This window comes from Rhea pennata, chromosome 25 (assembly GCF_028389875.1).
Source record: "Rhea pennata isolate bPtePen1 chromosome 25, bPtePen1.pri, whole genome shotgun sequence".
NCBI lineage: Eukaryota > Metazoa > Chordata > Aves > Rheiformes > Rheidae > Rhea > Rhea pennata.
This window is the reverse complement of record NC_084687.1, coordinates 3,297,416-3,320,685: the sequence shown is the minus strand read 5'-3', so window position 1 is coordinate 3,320,685 and position 23,270 is coordinate 3,297,416. Positions and strand designations below refer to the sequence as shown.

The 23,270-nt window shown below is 45.9% G+C and overlaps 1 protein-coding gene across 1 annotated transcript; it reads left to right on the top strand.

Moving 5' to 3' along the window:
* The first annotated feature begins 1,150 nt into the window (after window positions 1-1,150).
* BRPF3 (bromodomain and PHD finger containing 3) lies at window positions 1,151-23,249 on the top strand. Its single transcript, XM_062595291.1, has 13 exons — window positions 1,151-1,223; window positions 2,004-3,406; window positions 4,471-4,627; window positions 6,090-6,221; window positions 8,296-8,424; window positions 8,797-9,109; window positions 10,809-11,075; window positions 11,844-12,347; window positions 14,146-14,239; window positions 16,028-16,125; window positions 18,041-18,138; window positions 19,696-19,850; window positions 22,458-23,249. The coding sequence occupies exons 2-13, from the start codon at window positions 2,022-2,024 to the stop codon at window positions 22,639-22,641; spliced, it is 3,516 nt and encodes a 1,171-aa protein (XP_062451275.1). The 5' UTR covers window positions 1,151-1,223; window positions 2,004-2,021; the 3' UTR covers window positions 22,642-23,249.
* Window positions 23,250-23,270: the final 21 nt, after the last annotated feature.

The window sequence follows — 23,270 nt, the reverse complement described above, 5'->3', positions numbered from 1 at the left end:
TTTTGTTGTGTTTTTATTTGTTGATCAGGCTGCCTTTATACCCTTATTTTAATAGTCTTTTTTCCTGCTGATTGAAGCAGTTGGTGCTTGGCTGGGACAAGAGCAGTTGTATGCTCTGCAGCCTGACGAACAAGTGACTTATTAGCTTTCTAAGACAAAGACATGGAAAATCACGGTCTCTTTATTTGTAGGTGAAAGTTGTTGCCCTGTATTTTGCACCTGAAATTGAATTGTGTCCACAGGCTCCATAGAAATGGGCACGCTTATGGAGACTGGCAGCTGTGACTTATTTCTGTGGATGCAAAGGGGACTTTGGAAACTTTCCCAAATCCCTTTTGTTTCTGACGATATGGCATTGGTCATTGCTTAATCTTTTGTTTCATAGAGACGGTGCTTTCGAGAGAGAAGTGTCATTCCTGGAATTAGTTTTCTCCTCTCTGGAATAAACCCCAGACTTCTTGTAGGTCCTGGTCCTGTAAGGTGCCTCACACAATTGAGGCTTGGTAGGGTTGTGTCCATCACAGAGCAGAAATAATGCAACAGCTAAACACAATTTACGTTTCTGCAGCAGTTTTCCATGACTGCAGGTCCCATGGAAAGGAGCTGTAGCGCTCTGAACGTGGGTGAGGCGCTGGGGCAGATCCTTCTCATGCCCTCTGTGTAGCAGCAGATAAGCCCTGGACTTGCTTATCTTCTCAAGGATATTTTGCATTCACTTCTCTTTTTTCTCCTAGCTCTCTTTCCTTGGGCTGTTTCTTTCTCAGCATGTCTTTTCCTGTAACTTGTGTTCCCATCCCTGACACTACTCTGCTTTCTTTCGTTACTCACTGAGCCTCCTCTCCACTTTCCTTCCTTGCCTTCCCTCCCTTGCCCGCTGCTCACTGGGCTGTCTCTGCATTTTTTTCCTCTCCCCAGCTCATCTGGCCAGCTCCAGGCTCCTGCTTCTCCCCCTGTTGATGGGCACCTCCTTAACGTCAGGCAGGCGACTTGCAATTTTCTGAGTTGCTGATTAGCTCTTTACGAGGGCAGAGCTGGCTTGGGCGTTCAGTTAAGGCTCTGTGCAAATACAGTTGTACCGTTCCCAGGACGGCTTGTTCCAGGAGCTGTTTAGCTACTTCCCTGCTAATTCTGCTGTGGACCCTGTGTGCAGACCCAGCTCGGATGCCCGAACACAGCGTTCCCACGATTGTAGCTCCAGAGGGGCTAATGCTGAACCAGAACTAGTAAGTCCACCTGGATCAATGCTGGTTATTCCCACCTATGTCTGTAAGAGAGCAAAGCTGGAGGACAGGATTATTACAGCCACTACTCAGTTGCTTTTGGGATTTTTTGCATCCATGGCATGGGAAAGGAGGAAGAGGCAGTGGCAGCCCTGAGGTGCAAAGCAGTGTTGAGCAGGGCTGAGGGAGTACTGGTAGTTTTCTTGCATGGAGGTCAGCCACAGGGAAAAAAAATGGGGACTGCTTGCCGTAGGGCAGGAACAGTGCTTTTCTTTAGGTCTGGAAAACATCCAGCACATTGTATATGCTACTAGGGGTAAAAAAAAAGAATAGAGGCAAAAGAACATGGAGAAAATTCACAGTTGCCTGTGTGAACTTAGTATGTGAATGATGCAAGCAGGTGTATTTGGTGTTAGCTGATTTTCTGGGGATCTGAAAGGTTTGCTGAGACAAAGTCATGGTGGAGTGTTTAATATAGAGGCTATACAACTCATTCCAGCTCTTCTCATCTGGCAGTATGGGGGTCTATACATCTCCTGACATGCAAATAGCAAAGATTGGAGGTTGCTGTGTGCTGCTGTGATATCCACTACAAGAAATAGGTGGTATGTCCAATACCTGTTTGTATCTAAGAAGGTGAAGATGCTTCAACTGAACATCTTCAGATTGACATAGCTCTTAGTAGAAATGTTGCTGTATTATGACACTGAGTAAGTTTCGAATCTGTGCTGTTCCCCTTTACCTGTCTTGTTTACGCCGTGGTCTGGCTTGCTTTGTTAACAGGGTCTCTGGACCACAGCAATGAGGAAGCCTCGGAGGAGGTTGCGGCAGAACTTTGAGGGGAGGCGCTCGCCCTCGCCCTACAGCCTCAAGTGCTCCCCAACCCGTGAGACACTCACATACGCTCAGGCCCAGCGGATAGTGGAAGTAGATATTGATGGGCGGCTTCATCGCATCAGCATCTACGATCCCTTAAAAATTATCACTGAGGATGAGTTGACTGCCCAGGACATCACAGAGTGCAACAGCAACAAGGAAAACAGTGAGCAGCCCCTTTTCCCTTCCAAATCCAAGAAAACACCTTCCAAAGGCAAGAAGAAGGAGTCATGCTCCAAACATGCACCCGGAACATCTTTACACTTACCACAGCCCAACTTCCGTGTAGTGGACTCCTTTAGCCAGCCAGATGCTCCTCCTCTCCCTGCTGCCTACTACCGATACATTGAAAAACCTCCTGAGGACCTTGATGTAGAGGTAGAGTATGACATGGATGAGGAGGATCTGGCTTGGCTAGAAATAGTCAATGAGAAGAGAAGGGACGATGGCTATGGGACAGTTTCTGCTGACACTTTTGAGCTGTTAGTTGACCGGCTGGAAAAGGAGTCATATCTCGAGAGCCGGAACAACGGATCTCAGCAGTCCCTGATCGATGAAGATGCCTTCTGCTGCGTCTGCATGGATGATGAGTGTCACAACAGCAATGTCATCCTGTTCTGTGATATCTGTAATTTGGCCGTGCACCAGGAGTGTTACGGAGTACCCTATATCCCTGAAGGACAGTGGCTTTGCCGCTGCTGCTTACAGTCCCCTTCTCGCCCTGTGGATTGTGTCCTTTGTCCGAACAAAGGTGGGGCCTTCAAGCAGACCAGTGATGGTCGCTGGGCTCATGTGGTTTGTGCCATCTGGATCCCAGAGGTCTGCTTTGCAAACACTGTGTTTCTGGAGCCTATTGAAGGCATAAATAACATCCCCTCTGCTCGCTGGAAACTCACATGCTACATCTGCAAGCAGAAGGGCATGGGAGCTGCTATCCAGTGCCACAAGGTGAACTGTTACACTGCCTTCCACGTCACCTGTGCCCAGCGGGCTGGTCTCTTCATGAAGATTGAACCCATGAGAGAGACCAGCATCAATGGCACAACGTTCACGGTGCGCAAAACTGCCTATTGTGAGAGTCATTCCCCACCTGGGACAGTGAAAAAAGGGTCTCCAGCTGCTGTCAGTGAGGGGGAGGAGGACATTGTGAAGGAGGACAGAGAGGAGGAAGCCAATTCTGGCCTTCCCAAAGGGACCCTGAAAAAGAATAAAGTGAAATTGAAGCAGAAGATCAGAAAGGAGCCCGGTGATGTGACTGATGGGCGTTTATCCACACCCATGGTGACAGTTGCACAGATCCCTTCTTACAGGTGAGTGTTGTAGGTGCAGTGTGGCAGGAGCTGGGCAGCTGCACCAGGCAGGTTCTGTTTCGAGGCCTCAGTCCCTCTCAGTGTTGAACTAGGCACCTGGAAACACTGTCTTCACTCAAGACCTAGCAATAATCATGTTCAAAACATACTCCGCAGATTCATTCCTGACCAGCTTTCTTTCCCATTAGTGTCAGTGGCACACTGTGGTTTCCCTGCTTGGCTTAGGAGTATTCTCATGCTGCATTGTAATGCAGAGTCCAGTCCTTGGTGGTCCCTAACAGGTAAACACCCATCTATCATCTGAATTTACACAGATGACTGTGAATGTGTTTTTAGAATACTTCAGGCATTACAAGTTGGCAGGTGAATAGGACTCATCCTGCTATTAAAATTGTTTTTAATCTTCTCATTTCAGAGTTTTTAAACTCTTCCTCTTATTACAGAGCATGTCAAACTCATCAGTGTTGCAAGCAGCTTTGAATTTGGCTATGTATTTTTTCTCCCAGCTCTCTCTCATGCAGAAGTAGGTTGCACTGAATTTTCTTCTGATACCTTAGGAGGTGTGGTGATGTGTCACCAGTGCTTTAATGGCTGAGCCTTGGCAAACTACTGATAAGCACCATATGTAATCTAATGAATCCTTTGAAAGGGTTAAATAGATGCTATATTATTCTTGGTCTCCTGTCAAGTTGGTTTGCCAGACTGTAGCTTAATAAGGTCAGTCTTAAATCATCCCCAATAAAATTCTTGGCGATGAAATTAACGCTTGCGAATTAACTCTTGGAGCTGAATGGGATACTTTGACCATGCTGTGGCTGGTGTTTGGGAAGATCCCCCACCCAGCTGCTACTGGAATAGCAGCATATTGTGCAAAGTAGGCACGTATGAAGAGGCCCCTAGTTTGCTCCAGGCTGATGCTGGTTGCACACGTAGGTCAGCGTGTGCATCGCCACAGCACTGCAGAACTGACGGAGCTTCCGCAGGAAACCTGGCTGTAACACCAGGGTTCTCAGAAGACCAGTCGCCTTGCACTCTGCTCCATGGCACCTCCTTGTTTCCTTTAGGCTGAACAAAATCTGCAGCAGCCTCTCTTTCCAGAGGAAGAACCAGTTCATGCAGAGGCTCCACAACTACTGGCTGCTGAAGCGCCAGGCAAGGAATGGGGTGCCCCTGATCCGGCGCCTGCACTCACACCTCCAGTCGCAGAGGAACGCAGAGCAGGTAGCGCTGTGGGCTGGTCCCAGCCAGACCCACGTGGGAGGACGGAGGTGTGCATGCAGCCCTCAGGGGGATGCATTTGATGTGTACTGGGAAAGGGAGTTAGGGTGAAGTGGTCAGGGGGTGACCTGATTGGTGCACTTGCGGGAGGGAACCAGCTAATGAGCCTGGAGTTTTAATTAGGAATTGGGATTGGGTAAATTCCTTAAAATAAGAGCCTTAACAGTGGAGAGAAATAGCTCTTTTTGAATCTCTTTGAGCCTCCTCTCAGTACGTGTATTCCCTGAGAGCCTGTTTCGTGTTATCAGTGTGATGTCCATCAAACCACCAGCTTGATGGTCTGATCTAGCAGGTAGGAGTTTTCCCTCTGAGTCAGGACACCTAGGATTTTACAAGGGTATGATGAGCTGTTGGTGGACCAATCTCTCAGATGAATCATAAAAACACGTTCCTCAGCAGTGATTAAAGATCCCCTCCTCAAGAAAATGGGTGTTAGCTGCACAGTCCTGGCCAAATTCCATTTTGGATCATTCTTCCTGCAGCTTGGATTTCTGACCCTCCTATGCACTAAACTTCTGCTTCCTCTTCTGAGCTGGCATACAGAATCCCTCAGTGGTGTTGAACATCACTGCAGTTGGCAGTAGCATTCTCTACCCTGTAAATTAGCCTTTTAGTAAATATTGTGCATGTTGTTCATATGTATTTTTGTTGTTGTTGGAGGAATTTGTGGGCTTTGGGGTTTGCATGAAAACTCCTCTGGATGATTAATAAAAAAATATTATCCGCTCCTCAGTCTGGAGCTTGGGGAAATGCAGAATTTCCTTGGTATGTTAAGTTGGAAATTTACCATAAATAAGTTCATAAAAACAAACATATAAACCATCAAGAATTTGTGTAGCATCTGTCCTCTATTGGCAATCATGAGAAAGGATATACACTTCAAGTATAACCTCAAAACCATTTGAAAAGCTACAAATTTAGGAGAGGAAGGATGCTCATGTTGTGAAGCCACTGAACTGTGGCTTGGAAGGTGTGGGTTGAACTCCCAGCATTGGCTGTTCCTTTGTGTTATAGCGAATCTATTTCTGTGGCTCAATTTCCTATTTGTTACAGAGAAGATAACAACTCTTTTCTCCCATTAACTAGCAAAAAGAATTTCCAGCCTCTGTAATGAAAGTTGATATAAAAGCAGTGAGAGTGTAAGTGAGCAACACCAAAGCATGTTCCTGGAGCATAGCTGCAGTCTGGTTTAGGCCTAACATCGCAGATAACAAAATCCAAAAAGATAATAATGTTATTCTACAGCTTAAGTTTAACCAGTTTTGTAGGAGGGAGAGGACATAGTCTAAACAGAAGTAGAGAAGAGGAAGACTATGAGAGCAATGCATGGGGGATACCTAGAAAGAGGAGAAGACTCAGGGAACCAATTGTGTTTTTCATCTCACCCCACTGTTACGTGTTACAGAAAGAGCAAGATGAGAAGACCAGTGCAGTGAAGGAAGAACTGAAGTACTGGCAAAAACTGCGACATGACTTGGAGCGGGCACGATTGCTCATCGAGCTGATCCGTAAGAGGGAAAAACTCAAACGGGAACAGGTGGGTAGGTTTGGTTACCGAGCTGCTACACTTGGGTTCAGCTCCCTACGAGCACCCTGTGTGAGTACCCTATGTTGCAGCAGGCAGAGGAGGAACACAACAATTTTTCTTAAGCCATGTCCTCTTGACCTAGATTTTTCCTAGACTTCTGGCTGTGCAGAGCAGCCGTATCTTCCTTAGTAGCTTGGTCGGTGCAACCTGCTGTGGCTTGCTCAGCTTCTGCCCTCGGAACCAGCACTGGGCTGCAAAGTGCTGTGAAAATGTAATTGAATAACTAACTGAATTTTAATCCTGACCTACAATACGCCTTCTGTTTTTGTCCTGGGCCTGGACCAGGTGTTTTGCAGAGTAGAAGCTGGATCTCCTTTTAGGGTTTGTTTCAGGAGTTTTGTAACCACCACACCAGAGAGAGTTTTACATCCTAGTTCTACTCTTCATTTCTAAAGTTAAAAATTCCTGTGTTTTGCCCTCTAAGTACTTTTTTGAGAAGAAGCAGCTATAAGAGAGATAATTTACTAGATTTTCCAATTTCTTCTTTGATCTGTATGCTGTTCTTCAACGTTGCACCAGTTAAAGTTGTTTCCTATGCTTACCAGCCTTGTCCGCTGAGGGTCCTCCCTAGCCATACCTGGCTGGACAGCGCAGCCACGTCTGTGCCATCTGACACACACATCTTCAAGGCCAGTTTCATGAAAGCCTCATTTACCCCATGCACAGCAAGCCTGCATGCTTGGCCTCAGGCACTGCCTGAGTGCTTGCTCTGCCTCTGGGCATGTGGGCTGTTTGCAAGGAACCTGTAGAGGGAAAGCAGAGTCCTTCATCATCCCAGCCCCTCTAGATGCTGTTCTTTGTTGGCTAGAGAGGGCCCACAGCTATTTCTGTGGTTCTTTTTATACCAGTACTGATTGACAACTAAAATCAGCTGGCCCTGATTTTACAGCAGTATCTCAGTCCTGCTTGCTGTACAGAAGACATATTTTAGGTAGCAGGATCAAAAAAAATATCGTTCTTTGGCTTTGTTTCTCTCTGCTTTTGATATCTTGGTATATCCATGTCACAGTTGGCTAAATCCATAAAAGCTTGTTGAAACTCCAGTGTGCTTTAGAAAAGGATGAGGTATCACAGAAATAGGTATCTAGAAGGAACTGTATGCCAGTCCAGCTGTTAGGTGAGTACAAGAGGATGCTTGGGAGCCCTAGTTGTTGGTCTTTGTTGAGACTCTTTTGTATTTTAGGGCAATAGTGTGGTCATGCTGATGATTTAAGGACTTTCTGCATCAGTTTTCTGGCTCTTACTGATGCGGTCTTGTTGCTGAGCACACCACAGATAATTTGCTTTTGTGTAAATAGACTTGCTTTTCTTTGCTACGGAAGTGGTTGATATACTGACATAGTGAGGGATTATAAGATCAAAGAAATTAAGATGTCAAAGGAGAAATAAATATCTCTATCCTATTCCATTCTCCATGGAGTAAGAGTTTCAGTGCAGTAGATCACACCAATGCTATGTCTTGTTTGCTTGAAATTAGACAGTAGTAGATACTTTTACCTACTATTGTTACATTGTTATGTGGCTTGTACCTTGAAGTATGAGAGCTTATATCTTAGAATTTGTCTATACTATCTAGTGTAATTATGTATGTGGTTGTTCATATGAATGCCTACTTATCTTTAACTTTTTTTATACCATTGCTAATTGGCACAGTAATATCTTGAGGCAGATAATTTGTCAGGCATGAAAAACTCACTGTTTTCATTTTTAGTTGTTTTATTTTAATTTTGTGGCTTTTTGTCTTGTTTTGGCTCTATGAGACTGAGAAATAAGAGTTTCTCCTACAGAAGATTTAAACTCTGCAATTAGACTACTGTCTGCTGATGTGCATCCTGTACAGGGAGAGGACAAGCTCCTAACCAGAAATTCTTCAGCAGTGACTTTACCAGAGCAGTGATATGATGACCTAAGTTTTCCACCACTGAATAGAGCTGGTGTGGTGATTCACGAGAAACTGGGTTGAGACATCACTCGCATATGTTATTCTTGATAACTGTGCTCATTGCTGTTTCCCTGTTCCCAGGTCAAGGTTCAGCAGGCTGCTATGGAGTTACAGCTGACCCCTTTCAATGTACTTCTGCGCACAACACTGGACCTGCTGCAGGAGAAGGATGCTGCCCAGATCTTTGCCGAGCCCGTTAACCTGAACGAGGCAAGTCTCTTTCCTAGAGCTGTCTAATGGGCTGAGGTATGGCTGGGCGGAAGCTCATATACTGTCATACCCGTGGAAGCACAAGCCACCTTATCCCAAGCTGCTGGTGGACTAAAGAGTATCTCAAAGAGGACTCACAATGTGCGTATCCTTCCAGGCCAAAACAGGGTATTGCTTTCTGAAAGCTTCAGCACGTCTCAGACAAGTAATATTTTGCCGAGGCAGGATGTGTCTGGCTTGACTGGGTGACACAGAAAACAGCTGCTGGCACTGCCCCTTGCAGGTGGACAGGGCGTTAAGAGTGCTTATGATGGATGCGCTCTAGTTGGCTAGTAAATGGTTTTTGTAATTGTACAGGTTTTATATGTTTAGGTTCCAGATTACCTGGAATTCATTTCCAACCCAATGGATTTTTCCACCATGAGGCGGAAGCTGGAGTCCCACCTGTACCGAACATTGGATGAGTTTGAGGAAGACTTTAACCTTATAGTTACCAACTGCATGAGGTATAATGCTAAAGACACGATTTTCCACCGAGCAGCTGTCCGGCTCAGAGACCTCGGAGGAGCGATATTGCGTCATGCACGGCGGCAGGCTGAAAACATCGGCTTTGACACTGATGTGGGGATTCACCTGCCCGAGTCACCCAAAACTGAGGACTTTTACCGCTTTTCTTGGGAGGATGGTGAGTGTTTATTAACCTTTGTTTTCAGGATAGGAAATGACAGATCATAACAGTATTCTTTGTTTTGACCATGTTACTCAGCCTGCCTGAAAAACATAGCCGTCACTCAACATATAAGGATTTCTACTTATCAAAATGTATATATAACTCCTTTATAGCCTCAAAGCGTAGGATTTCAGGTGAGCCCTATGCTCAGAGCTAGATGTAGCTTTCAGAAGATCCCAGCTCTCCGTGTATGTGCGCTTCTCAGAAGAGCCTTGTGACTGCTGTGCCTATCGCACTGGGAGGAGTTGGTTGCTGTGCTCTCATGGAGAATCCAGCCTTCAGTTAGGTGTCTAAATGCAAGTGAAAGCTGCTAAAAAGCTGCTCCAGTTTGTGGGTGTTGACGTGTGAAAAGATGACCAGAGATTCCTCCTAAATTGTATATTCTCACCATTGGCATCAAAGAAGTATTTTAATCCCTGCTGTATGGTGAGAAGTGGAGGCAAGGAAAGATTAAGCCCAGATTAGAGGGAATTATTGGTAGAACAGGATATTAAATCCTGTTCTCCTATGTCCCTATTCCAGTGCTTTTATCACAAGATCAAGCACTTGCTGTTTGCTTTGTGCCATGGCTGTAATATAAACTTTGTATTTTAAAGAACAATGCATAAGTGAATTGATGTTGCTTATCTTGTACATGGATAATTGACCTGCAATGGTTTCCTTGTCTGCCTGATTTAGGAGGGTGGATCTAGGATTTTTTGCTCTGAGGAAAGATCATACTTTTCATTGTAAATCAAAGTGATAATTAGCATGTACTTGTGGTGGTTTGTTATAGAGCCAACTCTGTATTGTTCAGGGGCTGGGATAAGACTGTGTTTTCATTCTCAATTTTTGGATTTCCCTTGGTTACAACTGTGGCAAACAACCAAAGATAACTAAATGGGAAAACTAACTTGATTTCACCCCCCCTTCTAGGACTGCACAAGAAATACAAAACCTTTCAGGGTAGGCAACAAATGGGCGAAGTACAAAGGAACTGAGTTAGATGGAGAACTGGAGCTGGGAGGGATTTGCAGGGTTAAGGGACTGGGACCCAAATAGTCCATCTAGGTGAGGCCTTCCATTCACATCAAGACTGCTTTGGTTCCACGGCCACCTTGAGATGCAGCTCCAAAGTGTTTGCTGGCAATGGTGTTGAATAACTTTGCTTAACTTAATACAGAAAGCCGCTGCCATCCAGCAAGTAGAGCTCACAGTCTGTGGTCCGTTGCAGCCCTCTTGGACACAGATGGACAGTCTCTCATGAAATTTATGATGGTGTACGATAGCACAGCCCTCGGCTGTCTGCTCTGCTCCAGTGGCTGCTGATCCTTCAGCAGAGCCGGCAGAATGGCATGTGTGTTATTTTTTGGCCACTCCAGTTCACAATCTGACTTAGTAGCTTCAAGTGGCAAAGAAACAGGTTTCTACTGCGGGGTGTATGTTAAATCACAGCTGCCCTCTGCCCAGCACAGAGATGTCTAAGCTCTATGGTTAACAACTCCTCAATCCCCTAACTAAAGCAATTGGTTCACAAATAGCTTTGCTGGGAATGGGCACGGCTGTGGTCACAGATGATGAGAGTGGAATTACCTCCTCCGAGAAGCCTTGCTCCTTCCCGTCAGCCCTGCCTTGAAGGCATCAGCAGTCACTGTCGCAATCTCTTTTGATGCAGTGGATAACATTCTCCTGCCTGAGAATCGGGCTCACCTCTCCTTGGAGGCACAGCTGAAGGAGCTGCTAGAGAAGCTAGACATGGTGAGCACCATGCGGTCCAGTGGTGCCCGGACACGACGCATCCGCCTCCTGAGACGGGAGATCAACTCCCTTCGTCAAAAGTTGGCCCAGCAGCAGAACAAGACCATGCCCAATGGCGAGCCTGTGCTGCAGGAAGAGGGGCTGGATAAAACATCAAGGGAAGGGGACGAGGAAGGGGAGAAAGGTGAGAGGTTGCGGGAAGATTTTAGGGGGAGACTGTGTGTCCTGCTGTGGCCTGAGCAGGCAAGGGTGGCCAGGCCTGCTTGGTGGCTGTGTCTCTCCTTTGCTCTCATATGTGCTGAGGGGATGCTTAGGCTGAAAGCTTAAATCTTGTTTCGAACTATGTCAGATGACTTAATGCATGATGCTGTCTCTCCCTGCAAACTGCCTTCCCCCAAGGAAGAGTGGGGTGTTAGTGTCTGTTTTCAGGGATGGTGGCTCTTTTCCAGGTGGGATCAAGTGGGCTTATATGCCACTGTCACCTCTAATCCCAGTTCAAGCATGTCTCAGGCTAGAGGGTACTGGGGATGATGGCTGTCTCTTGTCCAAAGGAAATTAAACCTGCAGTCCTGATTCTCACCACTTTTCCAAGAGGTATAGGCTGGAAAGGGTGGCAGAGGGGTGTTGAGCATAGAGCCTGCATCCTCTTGCGCTTATAGGGTTTTCTCCAAAGGGCTGGAGAGGACAGGTTATACGAACAGATGAGCCTTTCCGTGAGTTATTCTTCCCTGTGCTGTTATGAAGTTTACAGAGAGCAACTGCAGATTTTGGTGATAGAAGCCAGCTATAGCGTAAGGAAAAAGGGTTATTCTCAGCAGCCGACCTTTTTTTGACAGTTGATACCAGCTGTTTCCCATGCCTGTGGCCCTGCTGAAGAGCTGCAGTTGCTGTCAGGAAGAGTTCTGGAAATCACTCTTCCTAAAATGTTTAATCAGATTCTCTCTTCCTTCAGCAGATGACACCAAGCCCCGGCACCCTCCCACCCTCGAGCCCACGGGACCCGCGCCCTCGCTCTCGGAACTCGACTCCATGCAGGACCCTCCAACTCTCAAGCCCATTAGTGAAAGCAAGTCCTTGATCCCACTGCCGAAGCGAGTGATGGCTGACAGGGAGCTCTTTGACAAGAAGGTGCTGCAGCGGGAGAGCCATGCTTTCCAGCGCTTGCTCAGTGACAATGGCCTGAACGGACTGGCCTTGCAGGCCCCGGACACCCCTGCCAGCCCCCCCTTCAGCGGTGTGGGCCGCCGGACATCCGTCCTTTTCAAAAAAGCCAAGAATGGGGTGAAGCTGCAAAGAAGCCTGGAATGCTCCCTGGAGAACGGGGAGGAGCACGGTCAGAGCGAGCAGCTTTCTCCTTCCCGCACAGAGGCTGAGCGACACAGCCGGAAACGGCCACAGAGCAGGAGCTGCAGTGAGAGCGATGGCGAGAAGTCACCCAGGCGGGCAGGCCAAAGAGGTGGGATTTCTTGGTCTTTTTCTTTCTGTACCTTGAGAAACTGCGGGGTAGGGCTGCAGGGGTGGAAGTCACTAGGCCAGGTAAAGACATCTGCTTCTGAACTACTCACCTGAAACTCTTCTTGTGCTTGGAGGAGACCTAGCTGCTATAGCTGGAGGGGTTTAAGGAGAGCTTCATCTCCTCCACAGGTTTCTACAATAGGGCAGACAAAACACATCCATAATTAATTGATGATTGACTGAAATTGAAATGAATTGAAATGATTTTCTCCACTGACTATAACTGGAGTTTGTGATGACGAGTTCAGCCCTAGACACCTATGTTTTAGGCTTTTAAAGGCGACAAGATGAAACCCGGGCTGGGTTGCAAGTAACTCTTCTCTTTGCTAGCCAGCAGGACTGTTTCTGTAAGAGATAATTTGCAGTTTTTTGCAGGGCAAGCCTTTGTGTTCATCTGCTGGCAAAGGTGTTGATGGTGAGGTTGGAGATGAATGATGCTGTGCTCAGCCTCTGAAGGAGGCTGTGGGTACATCAGGATGCACTGGCAAGGTGACTGTTGCACTCCTGCAGTGTGCCAGGGTGCCACTGATTTGCGAGGGAGTGAACTTTTCTTGAGCCTACAATGGCTGCGGTGTGCCAGTAACACGAAACCTGTGTAAGATGAGCTGCACCTGGTTAAATATTCCTATTAAGTCCATCCATAGCCTCTGTTCTGGAGTTCAGATAAAATTAGTGGGAGTACTGAGCAGATTCCTTTTCAGATTAGAATTACAAGCAAGACTAAGCAGCTGAGATCAAATTTAGAAAGACAAAAGGTGGGAAGGAACATTTGAGTGACAGTAGTGTGATTGCTTTTTAATTGTGTGTTAACAAGCATGGAACAAGTTCCCGTGTGTAAGGCTTGACTTAGTCAATACCTCAAATAATATTTTAAAATTATTTGGCTGTCAGATCATCGTTAACAAACTGGAGAGTGGGAGGAAAGCATTTTAATGCTGGGATTGACTTACCAAGAGAGGTTAAAGGAAACACAAATAGCTTCTCCAGACGCTGCTAGTTGAAGGACTCAGTCATCATCTGCCAGTAATTGAAGGAGGGACAAGTTGCCCATAATGGGTAAAGCTAAGAATGAAATGTTGAAATTAAGAAAGGAAAAATAAAGGCAGAGTGCTGGAAAATCCCTGGCAGCTAGGCAGGGATACTTTGTCCTCTGCTGAAGAGGCACTGATGTTTTTTCCTGTGAGCTGTAGCACTGCTTTTGTGATTCATCTCCTTCCACAATTCCCAGCACAGTTGATTTCTCCTAATTGAAGGGAGTGTCTGGTATGCTGAATTTGTGTTATCGCTGCAGCAGGTTAGTGTGATTGGGGTTGTTAAAAGGTGTTTCCCAAAATGTGCTGCTTCTGGCAGTTCCTTATTTACGGCTGGAGAAATAATTGTGACTGTGGCATGAATTCACCCATCTCAGTTGACTGGCTTTTATGACTGCCAGAAATTGGCAAACCCAGGAACCTGCTCTGGTCCTCTACGTGCAGCGTGGGGTTGGCGCTCAGTCTCACGAATGCACTGGGCCTGGGAATGGCCTTGGGGATCATTCCTTGTGCATCCTGTCCTGTCCTGCAGTGGGTTAGTTTTGGGATCTTGTCTGAGCTCTGAGATGATCCTCTGCCTCCATGTAGGTGTCCCTCCACGTGGACTGCGCTTTGCCCAGGCAGAGCAGCACATCCAGGGTGCTCACGTGTGTCCTGCAGCCTTTGCGGAAGGGGATGAGTAAAGGATTCTGTTTTTCTCCATTGCAGGAGTGACCAACGGCTTTGGGAAGCACATGGAAAGTGGCTCAGACTCTGAGTGCAGCTCTGGCCTGGGCACTGGGCTGGTGTTTGAAGCCTGCAGGTAAGCTCCCTGTGCCAAACCATTCCCCAGCATGCATACCTTTCTCTCTGAATTAATCTCTCTGTCTCTGTAATTCAACCTGGTTGCTTAAAACCCAGCTCAGACCGTTACTCATTTTGTGTGTTGACTCCAAAAATAAAAAGCTTCTCAGATTCCATCCTTTCCTCTTACGCTGTAGGTCCTGAAGCAGTGCTTGATTTTTCAAACAAATGGGTATATATTACCCACTGTCTCTCAACAAACGCGTGCATTTGGTGCTGATGTGTACCTTGTTACAGGTCCTGAGAGCCAAAGCTAGAAGCATATAGTGTCTCAAATGTCCAGCCTGGCACCACAGGCAAAGCTGAACTTCTACCACCTACTCAGTTGCTGCTTTCTTCCTTTCAGAGGCTTAAAGGCAGAACTGACTACTTCGGACAGGACCGCATAAACTTAAACATCTGCCTTCCTTTTGGTCAGATACAGTAGGATGCTTGGAAACCGTATCCATTTTCTGGTTATATCTAGCTATCCAGCATTTTTTACATGAAAACTTCACAGAGTGATCCTAAATATTAGCTGTCAAAAGATGTGTATAATTTTGCAGTTGTAGCTAAGATTTTATTAGTGTTTCAGTAGAGGTGTGCTGTCGACAGCTGTGTTGTGTCCATCCTTACCTGCCTGTGCAAAGGGCCAAGGTTGCCTCAGTTTATCTGTATATAAGAGAAGGAGACAAATCTGAACTCATAGCAGAGTGTGGTGATTTGTTAGTTGATGTTTGCGGATGAAAGATGTAGATTTTGAAGATGAAAAGTGGCATGCAAATGCTTATTATAATAATTGCAAGCAATTGACATAGCAAAAATTATATTGGAGCTATGTGACACCCACAAAACAAGGAAGTAAAAACAAGCTGATGTCTCATGGATAACCTGTGCAGTTACTCTATTTAGAAACAGATCTATTTACAACTTTTTCTTACTCTTTCTTTCTCAGTACTAAATTCCCTCTGAATGGGCTGGTTATTAGAAAAGTATTATGCTGTAAAAACAAGATACTGATAGGTATTATTTTTCACCTGAATATGAGGAAAAATTTCTTTACTGTGAGAGTGACAGAACGCTGGAACAGTTCCCCTCTATGGGCATCCATAGAGACTGTGGAGTCTCCTTTCCTGGAGATATTCAAAACCTGCCTGAATGCGATCCTGTCCAACATGCTCTAGGTGACCCTGCTTGAGCAGGAGGGTTGGACTAGATGATCTCCAGAGGTCCCTTCCAACCTCAACCATTCAGTGATTCTGTGTGATTAGCAAGTCAAAAATATCATTGCTTGAGATGGAGATGGTCTATTTTCCAAAGTGCTTGTAGTAGTGAAATAAAAGGATGTTCAGGACTTAGGCTGATAGAGCCTCATTAGTGATAAATTAGGATCATATTAGAGGGCTGTTCTATTGACTTCTGAAATCTGTACACAGCTGGATGCGTTCATGCTAGCTGCAAACATTGCAGCATCAGCTCTTCAGCATGAATTCTTTGATGTTTTTTTCCCCTCATGTTTCTGCCTAGGTTTTCCTTAGGCCCACTTCATTGCTTCTGGAAAAAGCAGGAAGATGTCCAGTGTACTTACACCAGAACAGACATGATAACTTTCTGCTCATGTATTCGGTGCTTTTTTTCTTGTCAAGGATGCATCAGTCCAGTAATTTCCTGGTGTTTGAAATGGAGCTGGGAATCCATTTACTTGGCTGTGTTTTCCAGGGTAGCCTGTTTTTATCTAATGCCCTCCTTTTCCATTTTTTTTTGACAGTGGTTTGATGCCCCCCAAGCGAAGTCGAGGGAAGCCAGCTCTTTCTCGAGTGCCCTTCTTGGAAGGCGTGAATGGTGACTCTGATTACAGTGGCTCAGGTGAGGAAGGCTGGGTAGCAGCCCCTTTGGGGAGCACCCCGCTTTGGTCCCGTGCTGCCGCAGGGCTGGCATCCCGTCTGAACCGGGCAAAGCAGATCCCAGTGCTCCTGTCTTGCATGAGCTCCTGTGATTGCAAGGTCAGTCTGCTGAACTGCCCGTGCTCTATCACCAGCTTCATTACAAAGTTAAAAGATTTTTCCTCTTTTCACTTCTGCTGGTTGCCTGTGCCCTAAAGGTGCATGTTTTCTTCTCAGATGGGTTTGAAACTGGTTCTTTTTAATGACACTGCAATACAGAAAGTAAATTATAATTAAGAGGGGTCTCTCTGGAGATGACTTCATAGCTGTTCCCTCTCTTACTACTATGGTTGCTTTCAAGGTCTTTGTAACAAAGTCATCCTTGTGAGACTGTGTTACTTCAGTATAATTAAGTCACACTCTCCTATACTACCCAGGACAATACAGCAGCTGCACTCATGTGACCAGATTCTTGCCTTGGTTACAGTGTGTTGATAAAGTTACTGCAGGTTTGCACTGGTGTTGCTGAAATCCGAATTCAGCTTTGACCCTGTGGTACCCTTGTGCCCTTCCATACAGCTCCAGTACTCTGGATTCTGTCACCCTGGGAATCATGGTTATCTGCAACCCTGCGAGCTCAGCAATCTGCCCTGGAGATACTGAGAGAGAACACTTCCAGGGGGAATTAGAAGCAGGGGCAGAGTTCTGTGTGCTTTAACATCATTTCATTAATGGCAAAAGAAATTTGGAATGCCATAGCGAAAAGACGCATCCGATATTTCTTGGCAGCGCTCTTGTTTGGGCTGTACTCTGCATTTCCTAGATTCAGTCTGACTTTCGGTAAAGACAGTGTGCTGACTGTTCCCTGCAAGCAGAGGTTCTCTTGCACTGCTGCTGTAAAATTCATGTTAATGAGGATTCTGCCTTTTCCAGGGCCAGGAGCTAGCAGACATGAATAATTACGCATGTCTTGAATGGACCTTTTGCAACACTGTCACTTAGGTTTGAAAAAATCGATAGCTAATAGATTTCTGTCAATGAGAATCAGCCATTTCCTGCAGGGATCAAATGGCCCCAAAGTATGTGACATCAGACTAGTCTGGATATTTGTATTAGGAGGAATGAAAGGAACTCGGTGAACAATGGTCCAAATTGGTCTCAGCTACAGCTTCATCAGTTCCATTGAGGATGGATTTGGCTTGGTGGAGCCTAATGGACCAAATGCATCACTTACATAATATAGCTGATTTCAGTGATGCAGCAGCCATTCACCCCAGAACTGATTTTGATGAATATTTCCATGTGAAAGAATTCATCTTAATGCTACATGTGTGCATTGGCTTAGATGCTGGACCTATGAATTAGGAGACTGTGACTTTATCTTAATATAGAACATGACTGTACTGGCAAAGTATAAAAAGGCTAGAATTTCTCCATGGCCAGGATAGATCCCCTTACACACTAAATTTTAGAATAAATTTGCTGCATATGTGATGCTTATCTTGGCATGTATGGGTGTGGATACCAAATATAATGAATATAGCTACAAACAATAAGTGACTTTTTGTTTTTAGTCTAGATCTTAATTAGGAGGAGTGATCTGGAATTAAATGTATGTGCACGCATTAGTGATTAAATATATGTTTTTATGGTACAAAAAGCTGGGCGAATGCAGGTTTTTTCTGAACAAAGTGAAATTCCAGCTTTATGCTTGCTGCAGAAGCAAAGAGATTAAAAGATAAAAACATAAATATTGTCGGTATATTTTAACTACAGCAGTAGTTGATCTGACTTAACTGATTGCTACTGAGACTGTACAGGCTGTCGTGTCTGGGTTATTACAACCCCCTTGCTGGTGCTCTGACCCTCCTAAGCTGTGTCTCCTTGTGACCCCTTAGGCAGGACTTTTCTGATGTCCTTTGAGAGTCAGGCTGAACTGGAGCCCTTGGAGCTTGTGTGGGCCAAGTCCCGTGGCTATCCCTCCTATCCTGCCTTGGTAAGTACTTGGGGCTCTCTCACAGTCGGTAGCAGCAACGCAGGTAGCCCTGAACAGGGTGCTAGTGTGCAGTATAGCCAGAGGCAGAAAGGAAAACTTCCCCAAAGCATGCAGTACATATTTTTTCCTTTGCACAGGTAATTTTGCCTGTGTTCGTTGTTTCAGAGCATTGGAGAGGATTCATAAAACATTGATCCCCTGGTGCCAGGGATGGGAGATATTTCCTCTCCTCTCCTGTTCACTCTGCAGGTATGGAGAAAGTTATTGAAAGTTACTGTTGATGTGAGAAGACCTAAGTTTTGTAAAGGCAGGAACCAGATGCCACTGATGTCTGACTGCTTATCTGTATTCCTGTATAGTGACTGCAATTGCATATGTAGGTGCCCAGCTGGCCTTGTGATATATATACCCCATGGCAACAATCATATGTTTGAGTAGCATATGAGAATATATGCATGCTTTTTGCACCTAGTCCTTTGAACAATATTTCCATAATACTTTTCCCTCTTTGGATATTTCAGTATTGCTATGAAATCCATAAATTTGGCTTCAAAGAGCAACATGCTCAGTTCCCAAGTAAGACATTGCACGCAGTTATTGCATGGAAGTGCCATTAACACTGCAGGTTTTTAAGTGCTTGTTAAGTTATCAACAGAGAGAGATTGCTGAAATATGTATATAAGTAATAATACGAGGCAGTCTGACTCAAACGATGAGATTTCTCAAGCAGTGAGATTGCTATAAACGATGCCTTATTTCTGGACTATCTGTTGTGGTGGTGAAGCATCCTAATAAGTTCCTACAGCCGGCCAGTGTCAAAGCCAAGCTGCTGCTTCAAGCTAGTAGGAGCTGAGGTCAGGAGGCAGAGAAGACTAGGTTTAGTATTGTATCTGCTTTTTGCTGTTTCATTCTCCTCCTGTGATCTAATAGCACAAATGTTGGACACTGACATTTCTGCTTCATATGAGGAGAATTGATGCCTCTGTCACTACATGTGCCCAAAAATGACTGTGGTCTGCATTTCCCTAGTCTCATAAAGTTGGTGGTGCTTGTCAGTGCTCTCAAAATACTGGGCCTGATTCTGTTCTAATAACAGTGTAAATCTGAGTAATGCCACTGAAGTCAATCAAATCACCCCAGAATGAAGCTGTTGTGAAATCGCATTATACCTGCTGAGTACAGCAGTGGTGTCATATGATATGAGTTTGAACTGAGGGAGGGAAATCCTCTTCTGAACAAGAAATACTGGGTTGTACACCATTACCAATTAATCTAAATGTATCTCCATTCATGCAGAACCATGTGTTTATGTCCTTTCCCTTTCAAGATCAGGTACCTGGCTATTTGACTTACTGGCTTCCTCTCCACACTGCCAGTGCCTTCAGGACAGGAAAATTCTTTAAAAAGAGCCTCTGAGATGGAGCAGACAATTTTACTGATCCATCTTGAATGCTCTTAATTGTCTAGCTTATGGACGCTGCAATAAGAGAAAAGCTTTGTGTTCTCTGCTGTTCTTGAAGGGTTTTGTGTTTAAATATCCTTTCCTTGTGTCATTAGATAATCGATCCCAAGATGCCACGTGAGGGCCTGCTCCACAACGGAGTGCCCATCCCTGTCCCACCCATGGACGTGTTGAAGTTGGGAGAGCAGAGGCAGACAGAGGCAGGCGAGAAGCTCTTCCTTGTCCTCTTCTTTGACAACAAGAGAACCTGGTGAGTGTGTGTGTGTGGACAGTCTGGGGCCTGTGGTGAGTGCCGTGGCACAGAAGGAAGTTTTAACAAAATCTTTGGTATACAGGAGTGTGCAGGGATGATTATTGTGTTGCATGTAAATTGGGGGATTTAAATACGCAGCAGTCTAAGAAAGTCTAAATGAGGAAGCCAGCTTGCTTTACCCTGGTGTGAGGGCATGACATCTGAATGCCCCACTTACATGACAACCAGCACAACACCCTTCACACAGGGTCTTATCACCACAAAAATACTGAGGCAAGTAAAGAACCAATTTAACAGTTGAAATCGGCAGCAGATTAGAGAGAGCGTTTAAAACACAAGCCAGTTCTACTACTGCAGAAGAGATTCACCAAAAATCTCCAGGGTAACGTTTTCAAAATGTTAGGTTTATTCCATATTTAGACCTAAACTAGCAGCCTAATTTTTCAGAGATGCTGAGTACCTGCATTTTTCAAATCAAACCATTTGTTTTAAGATGGAAAGACATAGGTGTAAGCATCTGGCTCAGGGCAAGTGAAATATCTCAGTGATTGTTATCACTCTGTCTCGGACAGACTAAATCTGCTGATTTTAGTGTCAGTGGCCGACAGATTCATGCGGTAACAAAAATCCAGCCAGATATAACAAGCCACAAACAGGCAAAGTGCCTTAAAAACGAGCAATAATGGTTTGAGATCAATATGTGAACCCACGGGAAGCTTGTAAAATTGGAGCACTGTGCTAGAAGAGATGAGTCCCTCAAAATGAAACAGGCAGCCACGTGGGGACAGGAACGGAGCATATAAATTGTCACCCGGGAGGTGACATCTGTGTGCAGCTGTCTTCTGTTGCTGCCTCTATAGAGTAAGATACCAAGAGTTTGGAAGGAGTCTCCTGGCCCTTTGTGAGCCCTTCTCCTCCTTAGTCTCCTGCAGAAGGCTGTTGCCTGCCTCCTTGGAAGGGGTTCAAATGAAGTTTAGGCCAGGCAACCCTGACAGAGCCTTTACCAAGAGGGCTGAGGCAGGGCGAGGGCTGGAGGAAGGAGGCGAATGTTGCCCAGAGGCTGGGTCGCTGCCGGATGGAAGGTGCATCACGGGGAGAAAGCAGAGCCAAGAAAAAAGTGGCAAAAAAAAGCAGCAAAGTGGAGCATAGGTTCCTGCACTTCTGTGCTGCTGCAGCATTTTATACTGTTAAGCAGATGAAGGCAAGGATGCAACACAGGCAGAAGAAAAGTGCGTGTTGTCTTCTCGGAAAGCTGAGAAGTTTGCTGCACCTTAGTTGTTTTGCATCCTCTGGGAAAGAGAGATGCTGAGGGACACACTCCTGTAGCTTTTCATTAGTAGGCTGCATTGTTTCAGTTTCCCTGATTACCAGAAGCACTTGGTACAGTGCACGTTCTTCAAAGTAGTCCTAATGGTTTCTAGCTGAAAATCAATGGCAGCGCCACACTTCCTGTTGCTTTAGTCATCAGTTTTGAAAAATCTCAATGCAGGCTTGTAGTTGAAACTACCTTCCCAATAAATGTCAGTGTTTCCTCCGCTTTGCCTGACACGTGTTGAAGCCAGGGCTTTGGTAGATGTTTGCACTTTTAAGTGGCCACTTAGATCATTCGTTGCTGTTTGTAGGAAGCCAGATCTTTGCAGGAAAGTTGTAAAACCCTTTGTGGTGCCAATCCAAATTCTACTGACTTCAGTGAAGCTGCAGAAATGTCACAAGAACAGAACTTGGCCGCTGATCTTTGTGACGGAGATGAGTTGAGCTGCCCCGGACTGTCAGCATGGGCCAGCTGGGGAATGCACTGAACTGAGCCAGCAGTGCCTGAGATTTAACGTCCAGGGGCTGGACTTTGCTAGGAAAGATGGCACATTTCCAAATGTGCTAGCTAACCTGTGCTAGGGCCTACACAATAAAAGCTTGGTATGGACAAGGCACTTGCATTTTAAGTCATCAGTCAGTTGGAGTCAACTTGGGCTTGGGACTTGTCTCCTGGAAGCTGCCTGTTTCTGGAGGAGAGTCAGGTAGTTGTGTTCATCCAAATCCTGATGCTTGCAGCCTGCTGGAACAAGGCAGAGCTTTCTTGGTGTGGAATACTTCCTTTCCACTGTGGAAGTGCCTGTTTTTGCTGCTCAGTGGAATGCAGGAGTTTCCAAGTTTCCCCTAGAGCTCCAAGGAGAACTGAAAGGTTTGAATGAAGATGGGAGAAATCTGTGCTCATGTAGGAAGGCATTTTGGCTGCAGACGTTAACTTCCATGTATTCTGGTCAAATGCCGACATTTAAGCATTTGTAGCATCATTGTGGGGAGTTAATTATAAACAAGTAAGTCACACAAATGTAGCAGCTCCCTTGGATCTGCCAACCAGATGCTAATGGGGAAAGGTGGAGGAGTCAGAGAAGTTGGCCTCATCTTGGGAGCTCTTGGGACAAGCTCCTTTCCCTCTTGCAGCTGTGCAAGTCATTAGAGCCAGGAAGATCCAAGCAGCCGCCTTCTGCAACAAGCCCTGGGTTTTGTGCAAAGGGGCAACAGGCCTCCAGGTGCTTGCTCTGCTCTCCAGGTTCCTCTCATGAGTCTCTCTGATGGGTTTCCATGCTCTCCTTTGCCTTGCAGGCAGTGGCTTCCGCGTGACAAGGTCTACCCCCTCGGCGTGGACGACACGGTGGACAAGCTAAAGATGATGGAAGGCCGCAAAACCAGCATCCGCAAGTCTGTCCAGGTGGCCTACGACCGAGCCATGATTCACCTGAGCCGCGTGCGGGGAGATCATCCCTTCGTTACATCCAATTATCTGTAGGGGAAGGGGCAGAATTGCTCGCCTTCCCTTTCCCCTCCGAGCCGTTGCCAGCAGCCGTCAGCGCTCCTCGAAACACCCGCTATGTGCCAAAAAAAACCTGTCCAGCTTCTTTCTGAATGTGTGTCGCTGAAGAGCTGGCAGCAGCCTGAAACGTCCAGTCCCTCGGGGCTGGCAGCAAGACGGTAGGAAAAGCCACCGGGGGACGGCAGCGCTCCGGCGCACAGACCTCGTGCGCCCCGCTGGCCTCTGCCTTCCCCGGGTTCAGGGGATTTGGGCCATTTCCAGGGGATCGGTATCACCGTAAATGAACCAGGATCCTTTAATGAATCTCCACCTGGACTTTCTCGTGCCAAATTTACCCTGACCGTCATGGGCCTTTTGATTTTATTTTTTGTACATGACGTTGATTGTCCCACCACCTTTCAAGACCCGTAGCCAGGCGTGCACGTTACCACTTCCCTGCCTACCTATGTGGTATTTTCGTGTCAGCTTTCTCATGCTGCGTTTAGAGCAGATTTGAGATATTTTGGTAACCTTCCCCTCCGCTGCACACACCTACTTACTTACATGCACAGATGCACAGAGCTTTAAATATAAAAGATGAATTACCTGGTTTTTTTTTGTGTGTG

Excerpts from the sequence above, each read along its gene's own strand:
- BRPF3 (XM_062595291.1), top strand. The coding sequence starts at position 2,022 with ATGAGGAAGCCTCGGAGGAGGTTGCGGCAGAACTTTGAGGGGAGGCGC. Across the intron at positions 18,139-19,695 it reads ATCCCTCCTATCCTGCCTTG|ATAATCGATCCCAAGATGCC; the intron begins GTAAGTACTTGG and ends TTGTGTCATTAG. Across the intron at positions 19,851-22,457 it reads TTTGACAACAAGAGAACCTG|GCAGTGGCTTCCGCGTGACA; the intron begins GTGAGTGTGTGT and ends TTTGCCTTGCAG.